At 35.5% G+C, this 19,759-nt stretch overlaps 1 protein-coding gene across 1 annotated transcript in view; it reads left to right on the top strand.

Moving 5' to 3' along the window:
* Positions 1-19,319, top strand: part of PCDH7 (protocadherin 7) — a 280,066-nt gene extending 260,747 nt beyond the window's left edge. Inside the window, 1 exon segment of the mRNA XM_061993475.1 lies at positions 18,940-19,319. Within this exon segment, the coding sequence (XP_061849459.1) occupies positions 18,940-19,319 (380 nt within the window).
* Positions 19,320-19,759: the final 440 nt, after the last annotated feature.

Here is a 19,759-nt window from a genome sequence, read left to right as displayed (position 1 = left end):
CAACAAACAAAATGCCCCAAACTAAAAAACATCTGACAATATTCTAGTAAACAAATTCAAATTAGAACAGTATATGTAGTACACATTTGTATATGTTGTTTGTATTTCAATTTCATAGCAGACAGAGAAAACTGGTGAAAATTAGTCTTAATTACTTAAGTTTTCCCATTCTATAAACTTTAATTTTTCTCTTTTTCCCCTCTGTAATTTCACATGATGCAATGCCCTTCTGTAGACTTCAATTGTGTTCCACTATAAAGTAGTCACATCTAAGTTGCAATTTGTCTAATAAAGTGAAACATAATATTTGTAAATCTGGGATGATATATCATAGCAGGCATTTGTTTTCTCACAAATTAATTTTTCCTACAAATAATGTACTGAGTTATTTTCAAGACTGCTCAGTGATTAAGGATTAGATTGAGTTTCTGTTACGGTCATCTCTTTGAACTTTTATCATCAATGAATAGATTAGTGCAATTAAAAAAAAAAAAAAAAAGCTTTGTGAATAAAACCAGACTTATTTTGTTTCATCAAACTGTTTTTCACTTAGTGAGCTTCTTAAGGAGACAACTCCTAGGTAGAGCAAACCTGATATGACTCCATACTTAGCTTCAGCTTCACTTCTTGTGCCATTTCTTTATGAATCAGTACTTGATATTTGTTTGTTTAATTATTTGTATTTTTGTTTGATGAACTGTTTGGTTCAGTCTTGAAGTGTAAGTAACACAACAAGTGATGACAAAAGCATTCCATTCCCTAAAGCCTTATTTTATTAGACAATCAAGTATTAAACTGAATACATTTATTTTTAAGCAGCTAAGCAAAAGAGCTGAGCAAGAAAGACTATAAGGGTGTGAAAATGCAGCTTCCCATCCTTTCTTTCAAGACTGTTTTTCAAACAACCTTTGGTGGCTTCCTATATGGAATAAACTCAATAGAATTTTATAGTTTTTGAGGTAGGGGCACAGGTCACTCTCTGTTACATAAACTTCTCTCAGCTAAGTAAGTTTAGTTGGTCCAAGATTTCTGTTTGACTTAAAGCTCATCAATCAGAAAAACACACATACTACAGCTGAGCAGTTTTACTGTGCAGCTTTACACTTTAGAGCTGAAAAAATACATTATACAGTATTTATATGATAAGCTAGAAACAAATCTTTAAATTGCACTTTCAGTCATGGTGTTTTATCATCTCTGTCCCTGTAACATTAATAGTAAAGATGGAGTAAAATTCAGTAAAAATTTTGAAACCATATTTAATGTACTTGTTTGAGGAAGGTCTGTTATTTATTTGAAACGAGTAGTCCATGAATTGAGTATGATACTGGTGTCAATATTTTAGCAAAGAGTTGCTTAAATCTTCATCTCTCTTACACTAGTTAACATGCAAGACATAAATCTCAAGAGACCTAATCTTTCCTTTCTGTTCAACTGAAATTGTCAGTTACTGTCCTTGAAATAGATATAGATCAAACTTTTTATTTCAGACTTGTGGCATGCCACTTGCTTTAGTTGATTCTTTTGAATGTGCACTTCTCCTTGATGACAGAAATATCACATTCAAAGGATGTCAAGGCAGTATCAGGTCAGTACTTGAATATGTAAAATATTTGTGCATTTTTAGGAATTTACTTGAAATTAGATTGACCAAACTTCTAAATGCATATGCTAGTGACATAGTGTATGTTGTGAAATCTATGCCTTGGATGTATAATGCCTTTCCCTGAAAGAAAGATTAAGTAAAACTGGACCACTGAGAAATTCTCCCTGACATGTATAATTAGAGTCATTGTTCACTCCTCTGGCAAGTTTCTGTAGCTAAGGTCATAAAAATAATTTTTAAATTCCTAAGGGAATTTTCAAAATACAGATTATTGCTGAAAACTGTATAAGCTTTGCTTTTCAGAATAAGAGATGCCTGCAGCTAGACAAATTTTCATAGGCTGAAGTATAATAAATGAGATAATCTAACAACAGAGAAGTTAAATACTTGCTTTTTTTGTGATATTAGCAAGGAAATTTTATTCCAGATCTGCACCTTCTTCCTTTTCCATCAGTTCCACCTCTCAAAATTTTAAATCTAAGGTATTTCTTTAAATCTTAATTGAAAAACCTCACTATGAATAAAAAATGTTGTAAGTTAACAAGAAGTGTTCTCTTACAGCATGATGAGATTGATATGTAACAGATTGCTATTTTGATATTCCAGAAGAAGATATAGATATTTCCAAATAGTTTCAACTAGAGGCGAGACATTTCTCTAGTTTTGAACAGATGGTGGTGTAAAATATATTATGCCCACAGAATCACTTAGTGATAGGAAAAAATCTTATAATGTCTTGGAATTTAATTGATATAGCATCTCTACAATGACTTAAATTTATAGATTAATACCTGCAATCAGTTGTAAAAGCAAAGACACTTGCTTCTTTAAACTTTCTTGGGATGCACAGTCCAGCATTTTATTTGAAATAAAATAAAATTTCCATAGCTATTCTACTAAGTTACGTTGATGTGGATTTAAACATTTACTCCTGAAATTTGTTTCATAACCGATAGACGAGTTCGGCAAATCTTTATTATCTGTTGACAATTATTTATTTACTTGCACTCTACTAATGTTACTTGTGCAGAGATAGAGATACCTGTGTTGGAGACGATAAACTTGGGGGAAAAAAACCATTCACATTAAGAAATGAACTATGTCAAAGATAAGATAGTAGATTTTATCTGTGAATGACTGATATGAAAAATAAACATGTAGAAAATACAAATAAAATTTTACCTATTAAGTCTGATGCCTTAAAAAAAGCAAAAGAGATCTGTCTCTCACGTCTTGAACTCTCTTCATTTCTTCAAGTATGAAAATTTTTTAGAGGGTATCCTAATTCATCCAGTTAACAAAGCTATCTATGATGTCAGGAAAAGATTTCTTTTCTTGGAAAGGATGCCTTATTATCTTTCTCCCAATAGCTGTTCAGAGCTTTTTGTCTATTTATATTCATTATTGTTGCTGTAAGAACAGTGCTCTTGTTCATTATTTCATTGGCATGAGAAGCTCTGACTCAGTTTTGCTGTCAATTTTGACTTCTTTCTGTATCTCCTTTGCTTCCAGTGACTAAATATATTAGTAAATAGAACCAGACAACTTCTGCAGCAGCATAAAATAAAAAATACTCAAGATGTGTGCAATTGCAGTTGCAGTTCATGTCCATAAGAGGGTAAAGCATGCCCTGAGAGTTTGTTAGCTTTTTCACTGCTACATATGTAGAGTTTTCACATACCTAGTGGGAAAGTGATTTGAGACTATATATAAGTAGTCTAATAAAAAATAAAATATTTAAAGTACCTTCACTCAAAAAGCAAAATAAAACCAGTGTTAATTTTAATACTAAGTACTTTTTTCAACATTTTTTTAGAACACATTAATTTTTCCAGGTATTTTCTATCTAAATCTCTCAGAAGTAAACAGATAATTTTCAACTTTATCTAGCCAGTCACTCATTTCTGATTTAAAGTTGAATATATCTATATATGGCCATGTTTTACCAGTCCAATTTAATTAATTAACTTGAAACATAAGTTTTATAGAGTAATCACTGATATCCCCCACTGTGAACTATGAGCTTATGCATTATGCTTAGCTTGGACCTAATTGAGTGGATCACTATCAAAGGTGCTTTGTTTACAAAGGGACATGAAATATGCTCATCAGCTCTCTTTCCTGCATACTCCTGTACAAAGACCATGAAATACGCAATTGTGATGCTCAGTTTTTGATAGGACTTCATTCAGCTCTGATAGAAGCTGAATTAACCCAAGTAGAAAGCAATTGTACCACACAATAATGAATCTATTATATGAATAAATTATTTGTGCTGCAATGTACAATATATTCACAAGAACCACAAGCCCAACTGGTACTTCTTTTATGATCTCAGAAGGGAGACAGAGACTAAAACTCTATACAGATAACCCTGTTCTACTGAATATTTTTTCAATCAGGAAACCATATTCTGAATGGCCTGCAAGGAGGATGCCTGCACACAGTATGAACCACATGATCTAGCCACAGTACATTGCAGGGGTAGTAGTAGGTAATGATGGTTTAATTAGAAGGAAATTAAGAGTTCATAAAAAACTTGTCTAAAATAATAATTGCCAAAATACCAAATTACTCCTTCCCCTTTAACAATAATTGTTTCTGAGTCAAATAAAATTGACAGATTGTGTATTTTTCCATCTGATTCAGTCTGATAAACTTGTTTTCATCTTCTACTTTATGTTCTGTCCAGCTCCTGCATTTGACTCCTTAACCACTGATTTTCAGTGTCTTGTTTAGATGTTAAAAACTATGTAGCAGCTGCTAAGTGATTTTGAACACTGCAACTAATGTTGAGTAGATTAACAGAAATGACTCTGTGGATTTACACTGGGAATAATCAAAGGGATTATTTTCTTTTCCTATGCTGAAGTCAATACATTTAATACATTAATATCTTAATTTTCTTCAGCATATGTACTCTTACTAAAAAAAAAAAGTGTTTGACCTCCCTATTAATATATTTTGCTTGAGTAGTTTTTATGCTATCATAGCAGATATTATTAGGATTTTTTTTCCTACGTGTTTTCAAGAGCTTAGTCATGCATTTCGAGTGGAGCAAGCTTAACATTGTCCAGTTTCAAATTTTATGACAGTTTTACTAGAATCCGAGTGAAAGTATAAACTGATAATGTAAGAAATGTCTTGATATTCAAACAAGTCAAACAAACTGGATTCATTCTTGAAAAAGTAGATTTTGATTATGAAGCCGTAGCCCAATGTATATGTACTGCACTTAATTAAGAAATCTGGAACTACCACTAACTGAGGGACAACAGAGTATTTCTCAGATTGAAAATTTTTCATACAGATATATACTTTGCAATCAACCTAAACAAACACATACTAATTTTAATATTGTGCTCCAAAACTCAAGAGCAGAAAAACTGCAATATTAAAAATTCTTAAACCAAGAGAATAGATAAATTAGAGTAATTCCACTGGAATACCTTCTGGCAAAAGTGATTCCATTCTTACTTTGAGACTAGGAATTATTTCACAAATTTTAGAGGACTATCTCAAGAAATCTGTAGAGATGTATGCTCATCTGTCCACGAGAAATCTGAAAAATATGTTGTCTAATGGTTGGTGAAGCAACCAAAAACCCAGTATCTTCATCTCAGGGATGAGAGATAGTTCCTGACTACTAAGCTTAGACACCCGTGTTCAAGTCTAATCTCATCTTTAATTTTCATTAAGCCACAGTTCTATTTGTAACGTAAGAATTCTTCTTTACCTCCTGTAGCGGTTGAGTGAATAGATACTTAGGGTCAAGGGCAAGGGTCAAAAGACTATGATACGCACTACAGGCTCCATTAGATTCCCATCCCACAAGAAGGATTGAGACTGCTATTTCTGATCAGCTTAGACTTTGCAAGTAAAACTTACTTTTTTTTGCCTTCTCTGCTTTGTTTCATTCAAACTTATATATTTCCCATTCGTGTAAAAAAAATAAAGAAATCATTCTACTCTGCCATTATGTAGTGAGGTAAACAGTGGTACTCTAATACCTTTTTTTTGTAACATCTCAATGATTCATGTGTACATTCTATCTACTGTACATGAATTACATGGGGAATTAGTGGTGTGCTTAATACTTTATTACTAATGGACTGTAACCCAGATGAATCTGTCATAAGTATATAACCATTGTGAGCTGATGTTTGTAATTAATTCACTAGTTGTAATATGCACACACAGCTGAAAAATCAATTAAAAAAAATGAAAAAAAATTCCTTTGAGTAGAACACAAATAACACTGAAAGATTCATTGTCTTTCTGTATTTCTCTCCATTTTGTGAGATGTGAAGACTTCACAATTACTATTAAAAAAACCCCTATAACAACAACAAAACCCCCCCAACACTCTCCTTTTCCTGCATTATCTCATTGAGAAAGTATCAGTACTTGTAACAAAAGTACAAACTTACTTAAGTGGATTAATCCTGGAGTAGATGAAGGTTCTCTTCTGAGGAAAAGCTGAGGGTTCAAAAAGACTAGAGTAACACTATGGATCATGTCAATGATATGGAATAAAGATTCGCTAACTAGTTAATCAGTAAATAATTTCCCTGTGACATGTGAAAGTATTACCATCTGCTCCTGAGTTGTATGATTTTATGCTTCTATCTTCATGATTAATGAAGATGAGCAATATATTTTATAAAATTTAACCAATTTCTTCTGGAGTATACTTATATGAATAGGAAAAGTGTGCATTAATGCAATACTACTGGAATGGTTTTTCTTTCTTTTATTTCATTTTTTTCTTTTATTTTTTAACATTAATTTAGGTCTTGTGCCGTGTAGCTCTGCTAAGGAATAAAAATACATTCTCTGCATCTTTTAGTTCACTAAATTGAATTAAATTGTCTTTCTGTATTTCAGATCTTGCTAGTGTGATTAAGTAAAATCACAAATTTGTATGTGTATTTGTAAGAGAAACATGTATGACGTGAACAGATAAGCATTTTTTCCATTAGGTAAGATAGTTCTCTTTACATGACACCAAAATTTAAATGAATCCTTCACATCTTCTGTATTTCTTCTTACAACACAAATTCCTCCTGACAGCTGCTAAAAAGACAAGTAGTCACAAGTTATTTGTTTCTGCTTCACACTGAGCTCCACTTGTTTAGATGATCGTTTGCATGCAGAGCATGGAGAACTTTGTTATTTCCCCCATTTGAAAACAACATAACATAAATTAAGAGAGCTTCAGCACATTTTACAATTACTGTTCAAGTTCAATCTTTGAGGTACTGTGACTTGTAACAAAACATACTTTTCATGAATCACACAGAAAACCTCCTGGGAACATAAAAAGTACACTTTTTATGAAAGCAGTACTACTATTTAATGTGTGTTATTATATAATATTTTATTCCATATATGTGGAATGAAATAAGATCTAGAATCCAGCAATGCATTGAAGTGGAACTGTATGAAGCATGTAATTTTGAGGAATGCAGTGGTTCTGTCAAGATAATCAGTTCAAGTTCCTATCTCATGTGGCAGAAGAATTCTGTAGGAAAAAAAGTAACTAACTCACTAAAATATGAAAGAAAGAAAACAGTATTCTCCCTTCAAATAATTTCTTAAACATCAAAGTATTCAACTAGAATCTTATTTTGGTTTGAGCTCTTGTCCATAGTTGCAAGTGGTTCAGTTTTTCTATTTATTTTTTCTTCCCACCATTGCCTATTATAATTACAGAGCCATATTATTGTGTCTTTTTAATCATTCACTCTTTGAACCTAAATGTTTGTTGTATCTAGTGCATTTTTATATCACTTCAACAAATAGCAAGTTTACAAAACAGCTGGCAACCCAATCAGGTCACTAATTTTTTTTCTGTATTTTCAACTTTCATTCTTGATTATTATGGATATCTTCTGACATGCTTGTGAGATATCCATGAGATCTAATGACATTGATCATCTTTTGGGATTGTGCTTTTAGTTTCTCAATGGAAGCAATGCATTCATTAATATCCCCTAGAAAATGTTACTTGGAGTATCTCCAAAAAGGAGCTGCCTTTTTATTAAGATAAGGTGGATGAAGACAAGGGGAAATGAAGTAACCTTGTTTTACTCTTCTGTGTCAATAGCACTGGCTTTCCTGTCTAGTGTCCATTCCTGATAAAGAAAATATATTATTAAATCTTTATCACCAAGAAATGAAATAAAGAGGATGCACAGCATACCACTGAGATGAGGCAATAAAGTCTGCTAGCTACTCTGTTCCCTTAGAGCTCCAGCAGTCCCATCACTTTGATGTGAGTATCAAATTATGTTGACTTTTGAGCCCTGATTCAGACTTTTCTTGAGTCATCTTTAGGAGACCTGACACTCTAATTGCTCCTTGAATTGTTTCAACTCAGTTTGTTAAGTATAGACACATTTTACTGAAAAAAAATAAAGGTATGTAATTTGACACAGTGACAGATTAATACTTCAGCATCAGATTGGCAGAACGATTAGACAGCTTAAGTGTTTCCAACATCTTAATGACTATGCTACTTCAGGAAGTCATTATAACTCCTACTTTTCTGAAGGATATGTTGCCATTTCAGTGATAGAAGTAAATCAGGCTATCAAAGGATTTAACAGGATTACAAAGAGTCTTATAGCAATTACATTTAAATCTAGAAAATTAAAATCTAGAGAATTGAAGTTCAGCATGATGTATTTAGTTCAGTACTCACCACTGGTATCACATAAGCTGACACTTTTTAGTCCTCATTCTTGTGAATTGAAATGAAATAATAAAATCTGAACTACAGAGTAAATACAACTTAAGAAGAAACTGTATGTTCCTAATGTGCTTCCTTTTATATTATAATGCAATCAGGATTTTAAATTAGTATTAATCTAGAATTAAGTCTGTTGAATTTAATTTCACATACACATAGTATTGTATGCAACCTATGTTATGATTCTTCACTGACAACCAGTTAATTAATATTATTTCTTTTAGTGTTAAAAAAATCCATAGATTTGAATTCCTATAAACAGTCTTTTAGTCAATGATAAAATATTGCTTCCTTGAAGATCACAGATTCAGTACTACAGAGTTGATATAATTATTAAATTAGATCAGAACTTTTTAATGGAGTTATTCTGTAATTAGAAGAGTATTTAAAGAATATTGTGCCTTAACCTGCTGTAAGGAAATATGGTAGAAATAAGTCTGGAATCTAAGCCAAGAATTTTATTGCTTGGGTATTATTTCTTTGGTTATGTGTCTGAAACATGTGAAATAACTATATAGTCTGCTTAATTAAACAATAATTACAGCAAAATCTTATATATTCTTTATCTTATTTAACTCTGTTCCCCCCTAAAACAGATAAAACTATTGTGAAAGTGTAAATAAACCCAAAATTTCATGAAAAATAAACACTTGAAATTTTCTGATTTAAGGTCTTTCTTACACCAGGTCCAGGTTTAATAGACTTCAGAGGCATATTTGTTTTGCACCACTGCAGGTAGAAGCAGTATTCAATCTTTAACTTTTTGATTAAACCATAAAATGAAATGGATCCAATAGGTCTCAGAGAGAAAATATAACAAAAGGTTGATGGGTCAAGATAAGGATGGTGAGATGACTCAGCAATTACTGTCATGGGCAAAACAGACTCAGCTTGGGGAAATCTCCCACGGTGTCACAAGTTTTGCTATCAAACTTGATCTGACATGGGCTCCTCTCTCCACAGATTCACAGATCCTTCCAGAAACTTGCTTCAGTGTGGGCTTCCCATGGGGTCACAGTTTCCTTTAGGCATCCACTCCTCCAGCACGGAGTCCTCTCTGGGATGCAGATGGATCTTACTGTGGACCTTCATGGGCAGTAGAGGTGTCCATCTTGAAGCCGGCTGGCATTGACTCTATCAGATATAGGGGAAGCTTCTAGGAGCTTCTCACAGAAGCCAACCCTATAGCCCCCCCCACACGAACCCAATACAGTTGCCCTTGGGACAAGTTTTTCCAGACATTCATAAAGTCTTCCCAGTGGTGGAGATTATAACCTTCCAACATTTATCCTAAAAGATTTGTTTGTTTGTTTGTTTGTCTGTTCATATCATTTCTAATCTGATTTGTCATTATTGCAATCAATCCATCACTTTTGGTCCTTTCCACTATGGGCAAGCAAAACAGATTGTTCCCACTCTTGCTTTACTATAGCCTTCTAGGTACTTGAAAAGTGCTGTTTTCTTCTTCAGCTGTTTTTTCTTCTGGATAGCTCACTTTTATTCATCTAGCACGAGCTTTTTCAAATGTTAAAGGTTCAATTATGTGTTTCTTTTATTTTATGGTAGTGTTTTATATGGTTGGTTTCTTTTTATTAGTTTTGGCAGTAGAGGATTACCTAGCATCTCATGTTTGGTTTGAAAATTCTACTGTGTTCTCTCTTAAAATCAGATAAGTATTTGGCCTTTTAACACACTACAGCAGTGAGTCTTAGGAATTGTTTAAGAAATACTTTTATTTTACCATTTTTCAAGTAAACTATTCAAAATTCTCAGTTGCATTCTATGTTCCTTTTTTTTCTGCATAATGAAAGAATAAAAAAGGTTCAGAATTCATTATTTTATATCCTTCTCTCATAATACTTTACACAGTATTAATCATTCTTTTAATGTACATGTAAGCTTTTCTGTACTCTGAAGTATTTTCTTAAGCACTGAAAAGTATTTCAGAATTGGACACGATATACATGAAATTATTCCAGTCCAAAAGTAATTAATATATTCATTACTTCAGTGCAGTTGGCATATCTCAAACAGTGGATTTGTGTTTGACTTTATTCAGTAGGACGGGCTTAGAGATGGCATGCACTATCTCTGCAGTACACGATAATTCCACATTCAGAATGACAGCAGTCCAAGCCTTGGGGCCTTAAACGCTTCTTGAGATATGTTGAATTGCTGTTTAACTCTACTTAGCCTAAGGTGCAGAGAAAGAAATTGCTGATGCCTTCAAACATGTTTAAGTATTTTAATAGTGTCTTGGCATGTCAGAATATACCACAGCACTAACTGGGGTAGAGTTCTTGAATTACTGCAATTATGAGACAGGATTTTCAAAGACTGCTGTATCTGTGTATCACTACAGCTTAGCTTTTTTCCCCCTTTAAACAGTGATTTTCTACAATATGTGTCCTCTTAACGTTTTCTTCATTACTGTTCTCTGATCATGTCAACAATACTTGTTATGCTTTAAGAGCTCTATTGTGTCTCCAATCACACAGCTCATAAAACAGACAATCATTTAAGATAAAAGCTGTGTAAATGGACTCCAGTTTAATGATATAAATCTTATTGGTGTTTCACTTGAATTTTGAATGGTCATCTGAATATAGTAGATTTGTATACAAAATGCAGGAAAAGATGGGATGTAAAGTGGCTCATCCAAACCATAGTCTCTTATCATTATCAGATGATACTTCCTATTTCTATTTCTTTCTCACAGTAACTAACAACTAACATAAACTAGTCTGGAAAAAATATTCTTCATAAGTCTTCAACAACTGGAACCATGCAGAGATGTTACAGGCCTATCAATGGGGGAAGGCTGTAAAATCTACATATAGCTGTTGATTTGTCAGATACTGTTTAGAAGTCACTTGCCAATGATTCCTCAGATCCTGTGTACCAAGCTGCATGGTTTACAGAAGTACTGTTGCACTGCTGCAGTACTGTGTGGCTACTGTGGTTGTGTACTCAATTGCAACTAGGAATGCTTTCTAGGCATAGAGTTCTTTCCTGGAATGTTCATGTTGTATCTAGAAAGACTGTCACTATTCCTTTGGAGGGCTTTTCATCTCCAAGTAGAAGAGAGATTTTTACTACTTCAGTACATCTACCGTCCATTGTTTCCATAGGTTTTGTGTGTGATTTATGAAAGTTGAGAAAATGAAAAACTTGCATCTTGCACTTGGGAGTGTTTGGCCTGAAGGGGAGGAGATTGAGAGCAGATACGCTTGCTCTCTCCAACTGCCTGGGGGAAGTTTTGGTGAGGTGAGGGGGTCAATCTTCTCTCTAGTGGTGAATATTAGAGCATGAGGAGATGGGTTTGAGTTGAGCCAGACGAGGTTTGGATTGGATATTGTGAGGAACTTTTTCACCAGAAGGGTTTGTTAAGCATTGAAACAGGCAGCCCAGGGAGGTGGTAGAGTCCCCATGCATAGAGATATTAAAAAGATGCACAGATTAAGTACTGAGGGATATGCTTCAGTTTAATGATGGGCCTGGCAGTGTGAGGTCTTTTCCAACTGTAATGATTCTATGATTCTATGATCTTCCTCCAAAAGAGTGTATGTCCTAGGACTGAGTCATAACTAATTGATAATACTAGGTTTGTGTAACATATATTGTTTGAGAATGTTTGTTAAAAGATGTGCAGAGTGAATGTGACTCCTTGACAGAGTGTATTCTCAGCAAGTTTGCTGATGACACCAAACTGGGACGACTGGCTGATTCACCAGAAGGCTGTGCTGCCATTCAGCAGGATCTTGATGGCTTGAAAGGTGGGCAGAGAGGAACCTCCTGAGGTTCAACAAGGATAAATGCAGAGTCCTGCATCTGGGAAAGAACAACCCCATGCACCAGGATAGGCTGAGGATAGACCTGTTGGAGAGCAACTCTGCAGAGAGAGAGATTGGGAGTGCTGGTTGATAATAAACTTACCATGAGCCAGTAATGTGCCCTCGTGGTCAAGAAGGCCAATGGCATCCTGGGATGCATCAAGAAGAGTGTAATCAGGTCCAGGCAGGTTTTTCTCCCCCTCTACTCTGCCCTGGTGAGGCTTCATCTGGAGTACTGTCTCCAGTTCTGTGGTCCTCAGCTCAAGAGGGACAGAGAACTTCTGGAGAGGCTACAGTGCAGGGCCATCAAGATGATCAAGGGATTGGAATATCTTTCATATGAGGAAAGGCTATGGGAACTGGGGCTGTTTAGTCTAGAAAACAGAAGACTGAAGGGAGATATTAAAATTTACAAATATCTAAATGGTGGTTATCAGGAAGTTGGGGCATCCCTTTTTTCTATTGCATCTAGCAACAGGACAAGGGGTAATGGGATGAAGCTGGAACACAAAAAGTTCCATTTAAATATAAGAAAAAACTGTTTTACTGTGAGGGTGACAGAGCAGTGGCACAGGCTGCCCAGAGGGGTTGTGGAGTCTCCTTCCTTGGAGGTCTTCAAGACACACCTGGACATGATCCTATGTGACCTGATCTAGGTTGACCTGCTTCTATGATTCTATGATTCTATAATTATATTACTGCAATATTTGTGTACAAAAAAGCATGTCATTTGCAACATGTACCTGTTGACTACTGCGTTCATATTTTCTCTGTATTTGATGAAATACCTTAACCTTCTTTGTAAGGAATGGGAGAAGGGAAAATAATCAAAAATTTCTTGTGTGGAATATTCTGGTTGGTGTTTTCCTTGGCTTTAAACTGGATATAAAATATCATATTTCCCCTCTCCACCCTGCTGTATTAGGTGCTTTCTTTTTTTTTTTTTGATAACAAGCAATCTTTCTAGCCCTAAAGCAACAGTCAGCTACAATCAGCAGAAACATGAGTATAAATCTACATAACTCCATTGTTTGCATGTTTTTATAGATAGCTTTGTGGGAAACCTAAGCTATTACCAACTCAGAAGTTAACCATAAATGTTTACACATTTTTTAGATTAATGATAAAAGACACATTTTAAAAAAATTATAATTATCAGCTAACCTTAGAAATTGGTGGTAGAAGTTTAAAGTGGATGCAATAAGAAAATAGATTGTGAGAAACTGTAAATTAGTGAATTTGGACTCTGAGCAGTTGCAGGTGAAATCTTCTATATAATCACTTTTGAAGTGTCCTTTTACATTTATGCATAAAAACTTGTCTAAATATCTGCATTTTAGGCAGTAGTTTTACAGTGGCTTTGTAAATAGTCAAGAAATACCTGCTTCTGATGTAGATATTCATAAGAGGATATGTTTGAAAATAACTTGGATGAGGTTTTCAAGTAACTCTGAAGACAATTTTATGCAAATAAAATCTTCCATTTCATTAGTCGTGGTGGTTTAACCCTGGCTGAGTGCCAGATGCCCCCCCAAGTTGTTCTACCTCTCCCTCTCCTAAACTGGACAGGAGAGAGAGAAATATAACAAGAAGTTTGTGAGTCAAGATAAAGACAAGGAGATCACACATCAATTAGCATCATGGGCAAAACAGATTCAACTTGGGTAGAAAAGGGTTTGATTTATTAATGAACAATCAGAACAGGGAAGGGAAATAAGAAATAAAACTGAGTCTTAAAACACCTCCCCTACCTCTCACTCTTCCCAGGACTCTCCTTCCTTCCTTCTCAGGGGCACAGTGGATTGGGAATAGGAGCTATGGTTATTACAGATGGACTTTGCTGCTGCTCCTTCTCAGGAGGAGGCCTCCTCACACTTCCCACTGCTACAGTGTGGGATTTCTCCCCATGGCAGGCAGTCCTTCATGAACTTCTCCAGCATCTGGCCTCCCACAGGGACAGCTCCTCACACTCTGCCACAGCATGGGCCACCCACCAGGAGAACAGTCCTTCAGGCACTGACTGCTCCAGACTGAGTACCTCACAAGATCACAAGTCCTGACAGAAAACCTGCTCTGGTGTGGGCTTCTCTCTCCCCACAGTGTCCTAAGTCCTGCTAGGAACTTGCTCCAGAGTGAGTTTCTCTTGGAGTCACAGCCTCCTTCAGGCATCCACCTTCTCCGCTGTGGGGTCCTCCACGGGCTATGAGTGGATCTCTGATCCCTGACAGCCTCCATGGACTGCAGGGGGACAGCTGCCTCACCACAGGTCACAGAGGAGTCTTCCCTTCTTTCAGTGCCTGGGCACCTCCTCTTCCTCCTTCTCCACTGACCTTGATACCTGCAGAGATGTTATCCTCACATTCTCACTTCCTGTTGCTGCTGCAGTTTTGCATCTGTGTAGCAACTTCTTCCAAATATGTTATTCACAGGGGTTTTACCTCCATCACTAATTGGCCAGGCCTTGGTCAGCTGTGAGGTCCATCTTAGAATTGACTGGCATTAGCCCTGTCAGCTACAGCGGAAGCTTCTGGCAGCTCTTTCTTTAAAGAAGCCATCCCTATAGCTCCTCCAGCACCAAAACCTGGCCCTGGCAAAACAACTACACTATGTATAATTAGTTAAAACCTAAACCCCAAATCTACAAATTTCTGTGTGACAGGAAATATCTGCCAATTGTGTTGACAATTTCTTTTCTATGTCATATTCCATTACTCTTGTCAGATAGCAGTGTGGTCGCCACTTTAATGTTTACCTTTTAAACTGAGAAGTACTTAAATAATCATGCCAGATAGATATCTTTGGATGTGAACTATGCTAGAGGACAGAAGTAACTTTTTTTATTTTTTGTGTGTGGGTTTTTTTTTTTTTCCCAGAGATTATTCACTACTCTATGGGCTAGGTAATGTAAAAAAGAGGAACATAAAGTCACTACTGTACAAAAGATTGTCAATCTGTTCAGAGAATCAAAAAAAAATACAGTAAATTACTTTGTAGCTAAAGTGCTATGGTGATTTATTCAAAGTGAAGTTAAATCTCTCTTTTCTACTGCATCTACAGAAAGTACCCATGTTTTCCTTAACTGACTAGTTTATGTACTGATAACTGTCCTGATAGTTCTGGATATTTTACCTATCTTCTGATATAATAATACACACACACAGAATGATCCCTCCCTCCCTGTAGCACTTCCCCTTGTTCCCCAAATCCTAAAGTCATGTCTATCTTTCAAACACACAAGCAGTTATAACACAAGATTTCATCTTACCTTGGATTAAATGTGTGCTTAAATGCTGCCAGATCTGACAGTCTGAGGTACATGAGGCTGCTACTGCTGCACCACATCCCCAGGTCCAAACAGTAGCAAAGATGAAGATGTGTTCCCAGCAGCCACACACAGAGAGCACACAAATACACCAAATAAATACACAGCTGGCCAGACAGATCATTGACACTCAGATCACCAACACAAACACAGGCAGAACCTGTGTCTTCATTCTGCTCCCCTCTCTGTCTGGCATCGATGGACACCATTAAGGAGAGTAGACACGCATATACATATGCATGCATATACACACATAATAGAGAGCTCATACCCAGGAAAGAGAAAGGAATTTAATAAGAAGATAGAACAGAGGAAGTTGACAAAGCACAGAGCACAACCAGACAAACTTATTACCAAGCAAACTATTTATGTGAAAATTGCTCTTTTAACCCCTAGCCCTCTATTTTACCATTCTTATTCCTTCCCAAATCACTTAAAACTCTCCCTTGTCCTTTGGGTCCTTTCCTAAACATCATGTAGTAAGTCCTGTGCTATCTTAAAACTGCTTTTCCCCCATATCCCTACATACCTAGGCAGCAATCCCCCTTTTAGAGAGAAAGATAATCAGCTACCAGTGGCTCATGGTGACAGGTTTCATGCTTTGAACAATGGGGCTGATGGTTCTCCTAAGACGGACCAGAGAAGAACCTGGACAAGGTGTTTTTTTCTCCCGAGTCCTTGGTTTGGGTTCATATTAGCCGCTATACATCCCTGTGCTCCTCTGGGTCTGGGCAAATGGACCTTTGATGGCCTGATGACCTCTATGATAGGCCTGGAAATTGCCAGTTAGAGTATTATTTGGGCTAATATTATCCTGCCAGTGACTGTCTAAGCTCTTTCCTGGGTGTGAATATGAAGTATACTACGTAACCCATCAGGATGATTCAGCCACGTGCTGTGTTGTAGGTTGTTCCTTCGTAAAACAGTGCCATAAGGCTGAATTGTACAGCAAGTCTTCATGCTTTAAAATAAAGAATTCTAATATTTGTCCTGAAGTGAACAGGATGTGTCCTACAATGCAAAATGATTCTAGGACCACTAACAAGGTGTTGTGGCACTTCTGTACTAGCTGGGCCAAACCACAACAATTTTGGCAAGACATTAACTGTTTCATTCTGGAAAAAAATCCCCAAACAACAACAAAAATCCCTTTCAATAAACAAATACTCCTTTGTTTTAAATAAAGGTCAGACAAATTGCCTTGATAAGCATTTGCCAATATTCTACAAGAGCAATTACTAGTAACTAACATAATGTTTAATGGTCATTGTTTGTAAATAAGGTGCTATTTGAAAACTCAGATTGTATTGAGATTGAGATAGAAATGGGGTTTTCCCTGTTGTAAAAATATTTTTTAAAGTGTTTAAAAATAAAAACACATCAGGTGCAGTTCAGCAGTTAATTACGCCTTTTTAGGGAGTGCCATAGTAATAACAGATTTAAGTCACAATAGAGAGCTTTCTTGTTAAGGTCCCTATCTTTTTTTTACACCTTCAGAAACTGTCCGTAGTCTCTACATTCTTCAGAGAAAAAATGTTGGAACCATGTCTGAGTCTATCTGCAAAAGCCTTAAAACTAGTGGGAAAAATAAAATTGACAAAAATAAAAATAACGTAGTTCCTTCCTTCCAGCCTCACATGTCTCAGATGCATAATTACTCAGTTACCTAACATCAGTGCTGTTTTCCTCATTAAAATCAGCAACATACTATTATATGAAATATTACGCAGTATTCACGATACATACAGTGGATTCTATGAAAAGGTTTTCAACTGTCAATATTCTTTAAAATGCTGCAACAAATTACTAATTAAATGAATTATTAAATGAATGAAAATATCAGGACAGAATGAATAGAAAGCTGGCTTTCAAGAGCTTTTGCAATTCTGTCAGGATTAAATCCACAGATGCTGAAATGAAATATGTTTGCTCTTCAAGTACCTGTTGTAAATATTTAAATTTTCAGTTAATTCTGATTATTTTTCATTGTGTTATTTTGATGGGTGTTTCTTTTTGTTTGTTCTGGGTTTGTTGGTAGTCGGTTTTTTTTGCTTTTTTTTTTTTTTAACCTCAACAGTGGTCTTTTTTATGAATTTATGATAATTTAAGAGTTGGAATTGTCACTGTTTGAGACGATCATCAGAAAGAATTAGAAGAAATAAAATGAAGGATAAATAGATCTTTGAAAGATATAAGACATAGGTTATGACTGCTAAAATTAGTGTTCACATGAATTTGATTGTTGTAGAGGGAAGACAGAGAGTTACTGTAGCCTATATGAAGCACCTTACTGAGTGGAGGGACCAGTTTTCAGTTGAAGCTCCTTGCTTCTTTTTTATTTTTACTAGCTTTTTTAATGAAAGAAATATAAAAATTTCATGAAATATATCATATGAAACTCATATCAAATAAACTGGAAAAAAATAATTTACTTGCTGATTTTTTTATTTGTAAACTTTGTTTGAATATTGTGTTGTTACTTTGTAGGCAGTTCCAGTTATTTCTTGTAGACCATAAGGCACATAAAGACATAACAGAATAAAAGCATTGTCTCAAAATCTTACCCAACGCTTAAAACAGTTGAAGTAGCTTTTTAATTCAGCTGTAATGCATTTATTAAACTACTAATATTAAAAATTACCCGTGTTTTAATCAGGCAGGGACCAATCATGAAGACCCTGGAATTTTGTAGGTTTTCAATGAAAGCTCTTACTAATACAGTACTTAGAAAGCTTAGCACAGTGATCTGGAACAGTCACCTTCTAACACAAGAAGTCACGTATAAAACATTAGTGCATCTGTTCAGACATCACACACAACAGCTTTATCTGTACATGTTAGATTAAGTTTATAACCAATAGCAGGGTTCTTGTATGTTCTCACTAACTACTGATTGTACAATTTATATATTTTTTACTAACAATGAATGCCAAATACTCAGAAACGTAAACAGGTTTATATTATGTGCAAATTTACTTCTGTGGTCATTAACGGAGCTGCTTATTTACAGAGTGGTAAGCATGTTCATAAGATTTTGCAGGGTGAAAGGCCTTAAAAAAAATTCAAAAAAAGGTATTTTTAATAATTTCAGGAAAACTAGCAGTAAGGAATTAAGTGCTTAGTTGACTCTTTTAGACATCAGAATTTGTTCAGTACCTAATGTCAAATGCTTTTGAGATTTATTTATAAGCACGGGAAGTAACTTAGTATTCTTATTTTCAATTCTTGAGGTTGAGGATGATTGTACAGATATGTTTGTTGCCTCTGGGCACATGCTATGTAAAAAAACTATCACTGGGGAGATTACTGCAGTGCTCTTACCAAGACCTTTAAAAATACCTTTTGTGAATTTAAGAATTCTCAGTTGCACTGCAAGTCATTCCAATATTGTTCACTTGTAAAGACAACTCTGTTTTACTTTCAGATTCAAGACCTCTACCAGATGTAGCCCTGACAGGAAAGTGCACCCGAGAGTGTGATGAATATGGCCACTCGGACTCCTGCTGGATGCCAGTTCGCACTTCTCCTGAAAGAAAGCAGAAGAGCCAGCCAAAACTCTCCACTTTCATGCCTGTCGATGAACGAGGCAGTCAGGAAAAGCTGGCCAATGGAGAAGCCTCCCTTATGGGTGATCGCAACAGAAACCTCCTTAACAAAAAGCTGACCTCATCCTATGAGACCTTCAGTGCAGCTAGTTTCAGCAAAAATGAAGAAGGCAATCCAGAGGATATCCCCCTTACACAGACAGGGGAATACAAGCCATCTCCTGTCAATACTCTAACTAGAAGAGAAGTTTACCTGTAGGCTAAAGAGCAACAACAAAAATCTTTCACATTGTAAGAAAGAAAAGGGGCAAAAGTCTTAAAATGGAAACAATTTTAACAAAAAAAAAAAAAAAGGAAACTAAACAAAAAAGAGGGGGCCACCAAAGAGACAAAAGATCTGCCTGCCACTTCTGCCTCCATAGCAGGCATTTAATTATGCTGTCTGCCTGACTATACTGTACAATGTAGAAAATGTTGATGTTACTTGCATGTCTAATTCTCCTCACTGATTTTTATTTTCCTAAATCTATGGTTGCAAATTCTTCCCACAGTAAGAGCTTGATTAAAATGGACATAACACACTGTTGTTTACCCTCTGCAGAAGCATGAGTTAAGCCACTCATTTTGTTTGATTGTCATCTAGCTTGTTGAGGATAACAGGTCAGGGAAAATATATTCAAAACATATCATCTGAATATT

This window comes from Colius striatus, chromosome 3 (assembly GCF_028858725.1).
Source record: "Colius striatus isolate bColStr4 chromosome 3, bColStr4.1.hap1, whole genome shotgun sequence".
Taxonomy (NCBI): domain Eukaryota; kingdom Metazoa; phylum Chordata; class Aves; order Coliiformes; family Coliidae; genus Colius; species Colius striatus.
The sequence above is the reverse complement of the archived record's forward strand: the minus strand, read 5'-3'. Positions and strand labels throughout refer to the sequence as shown.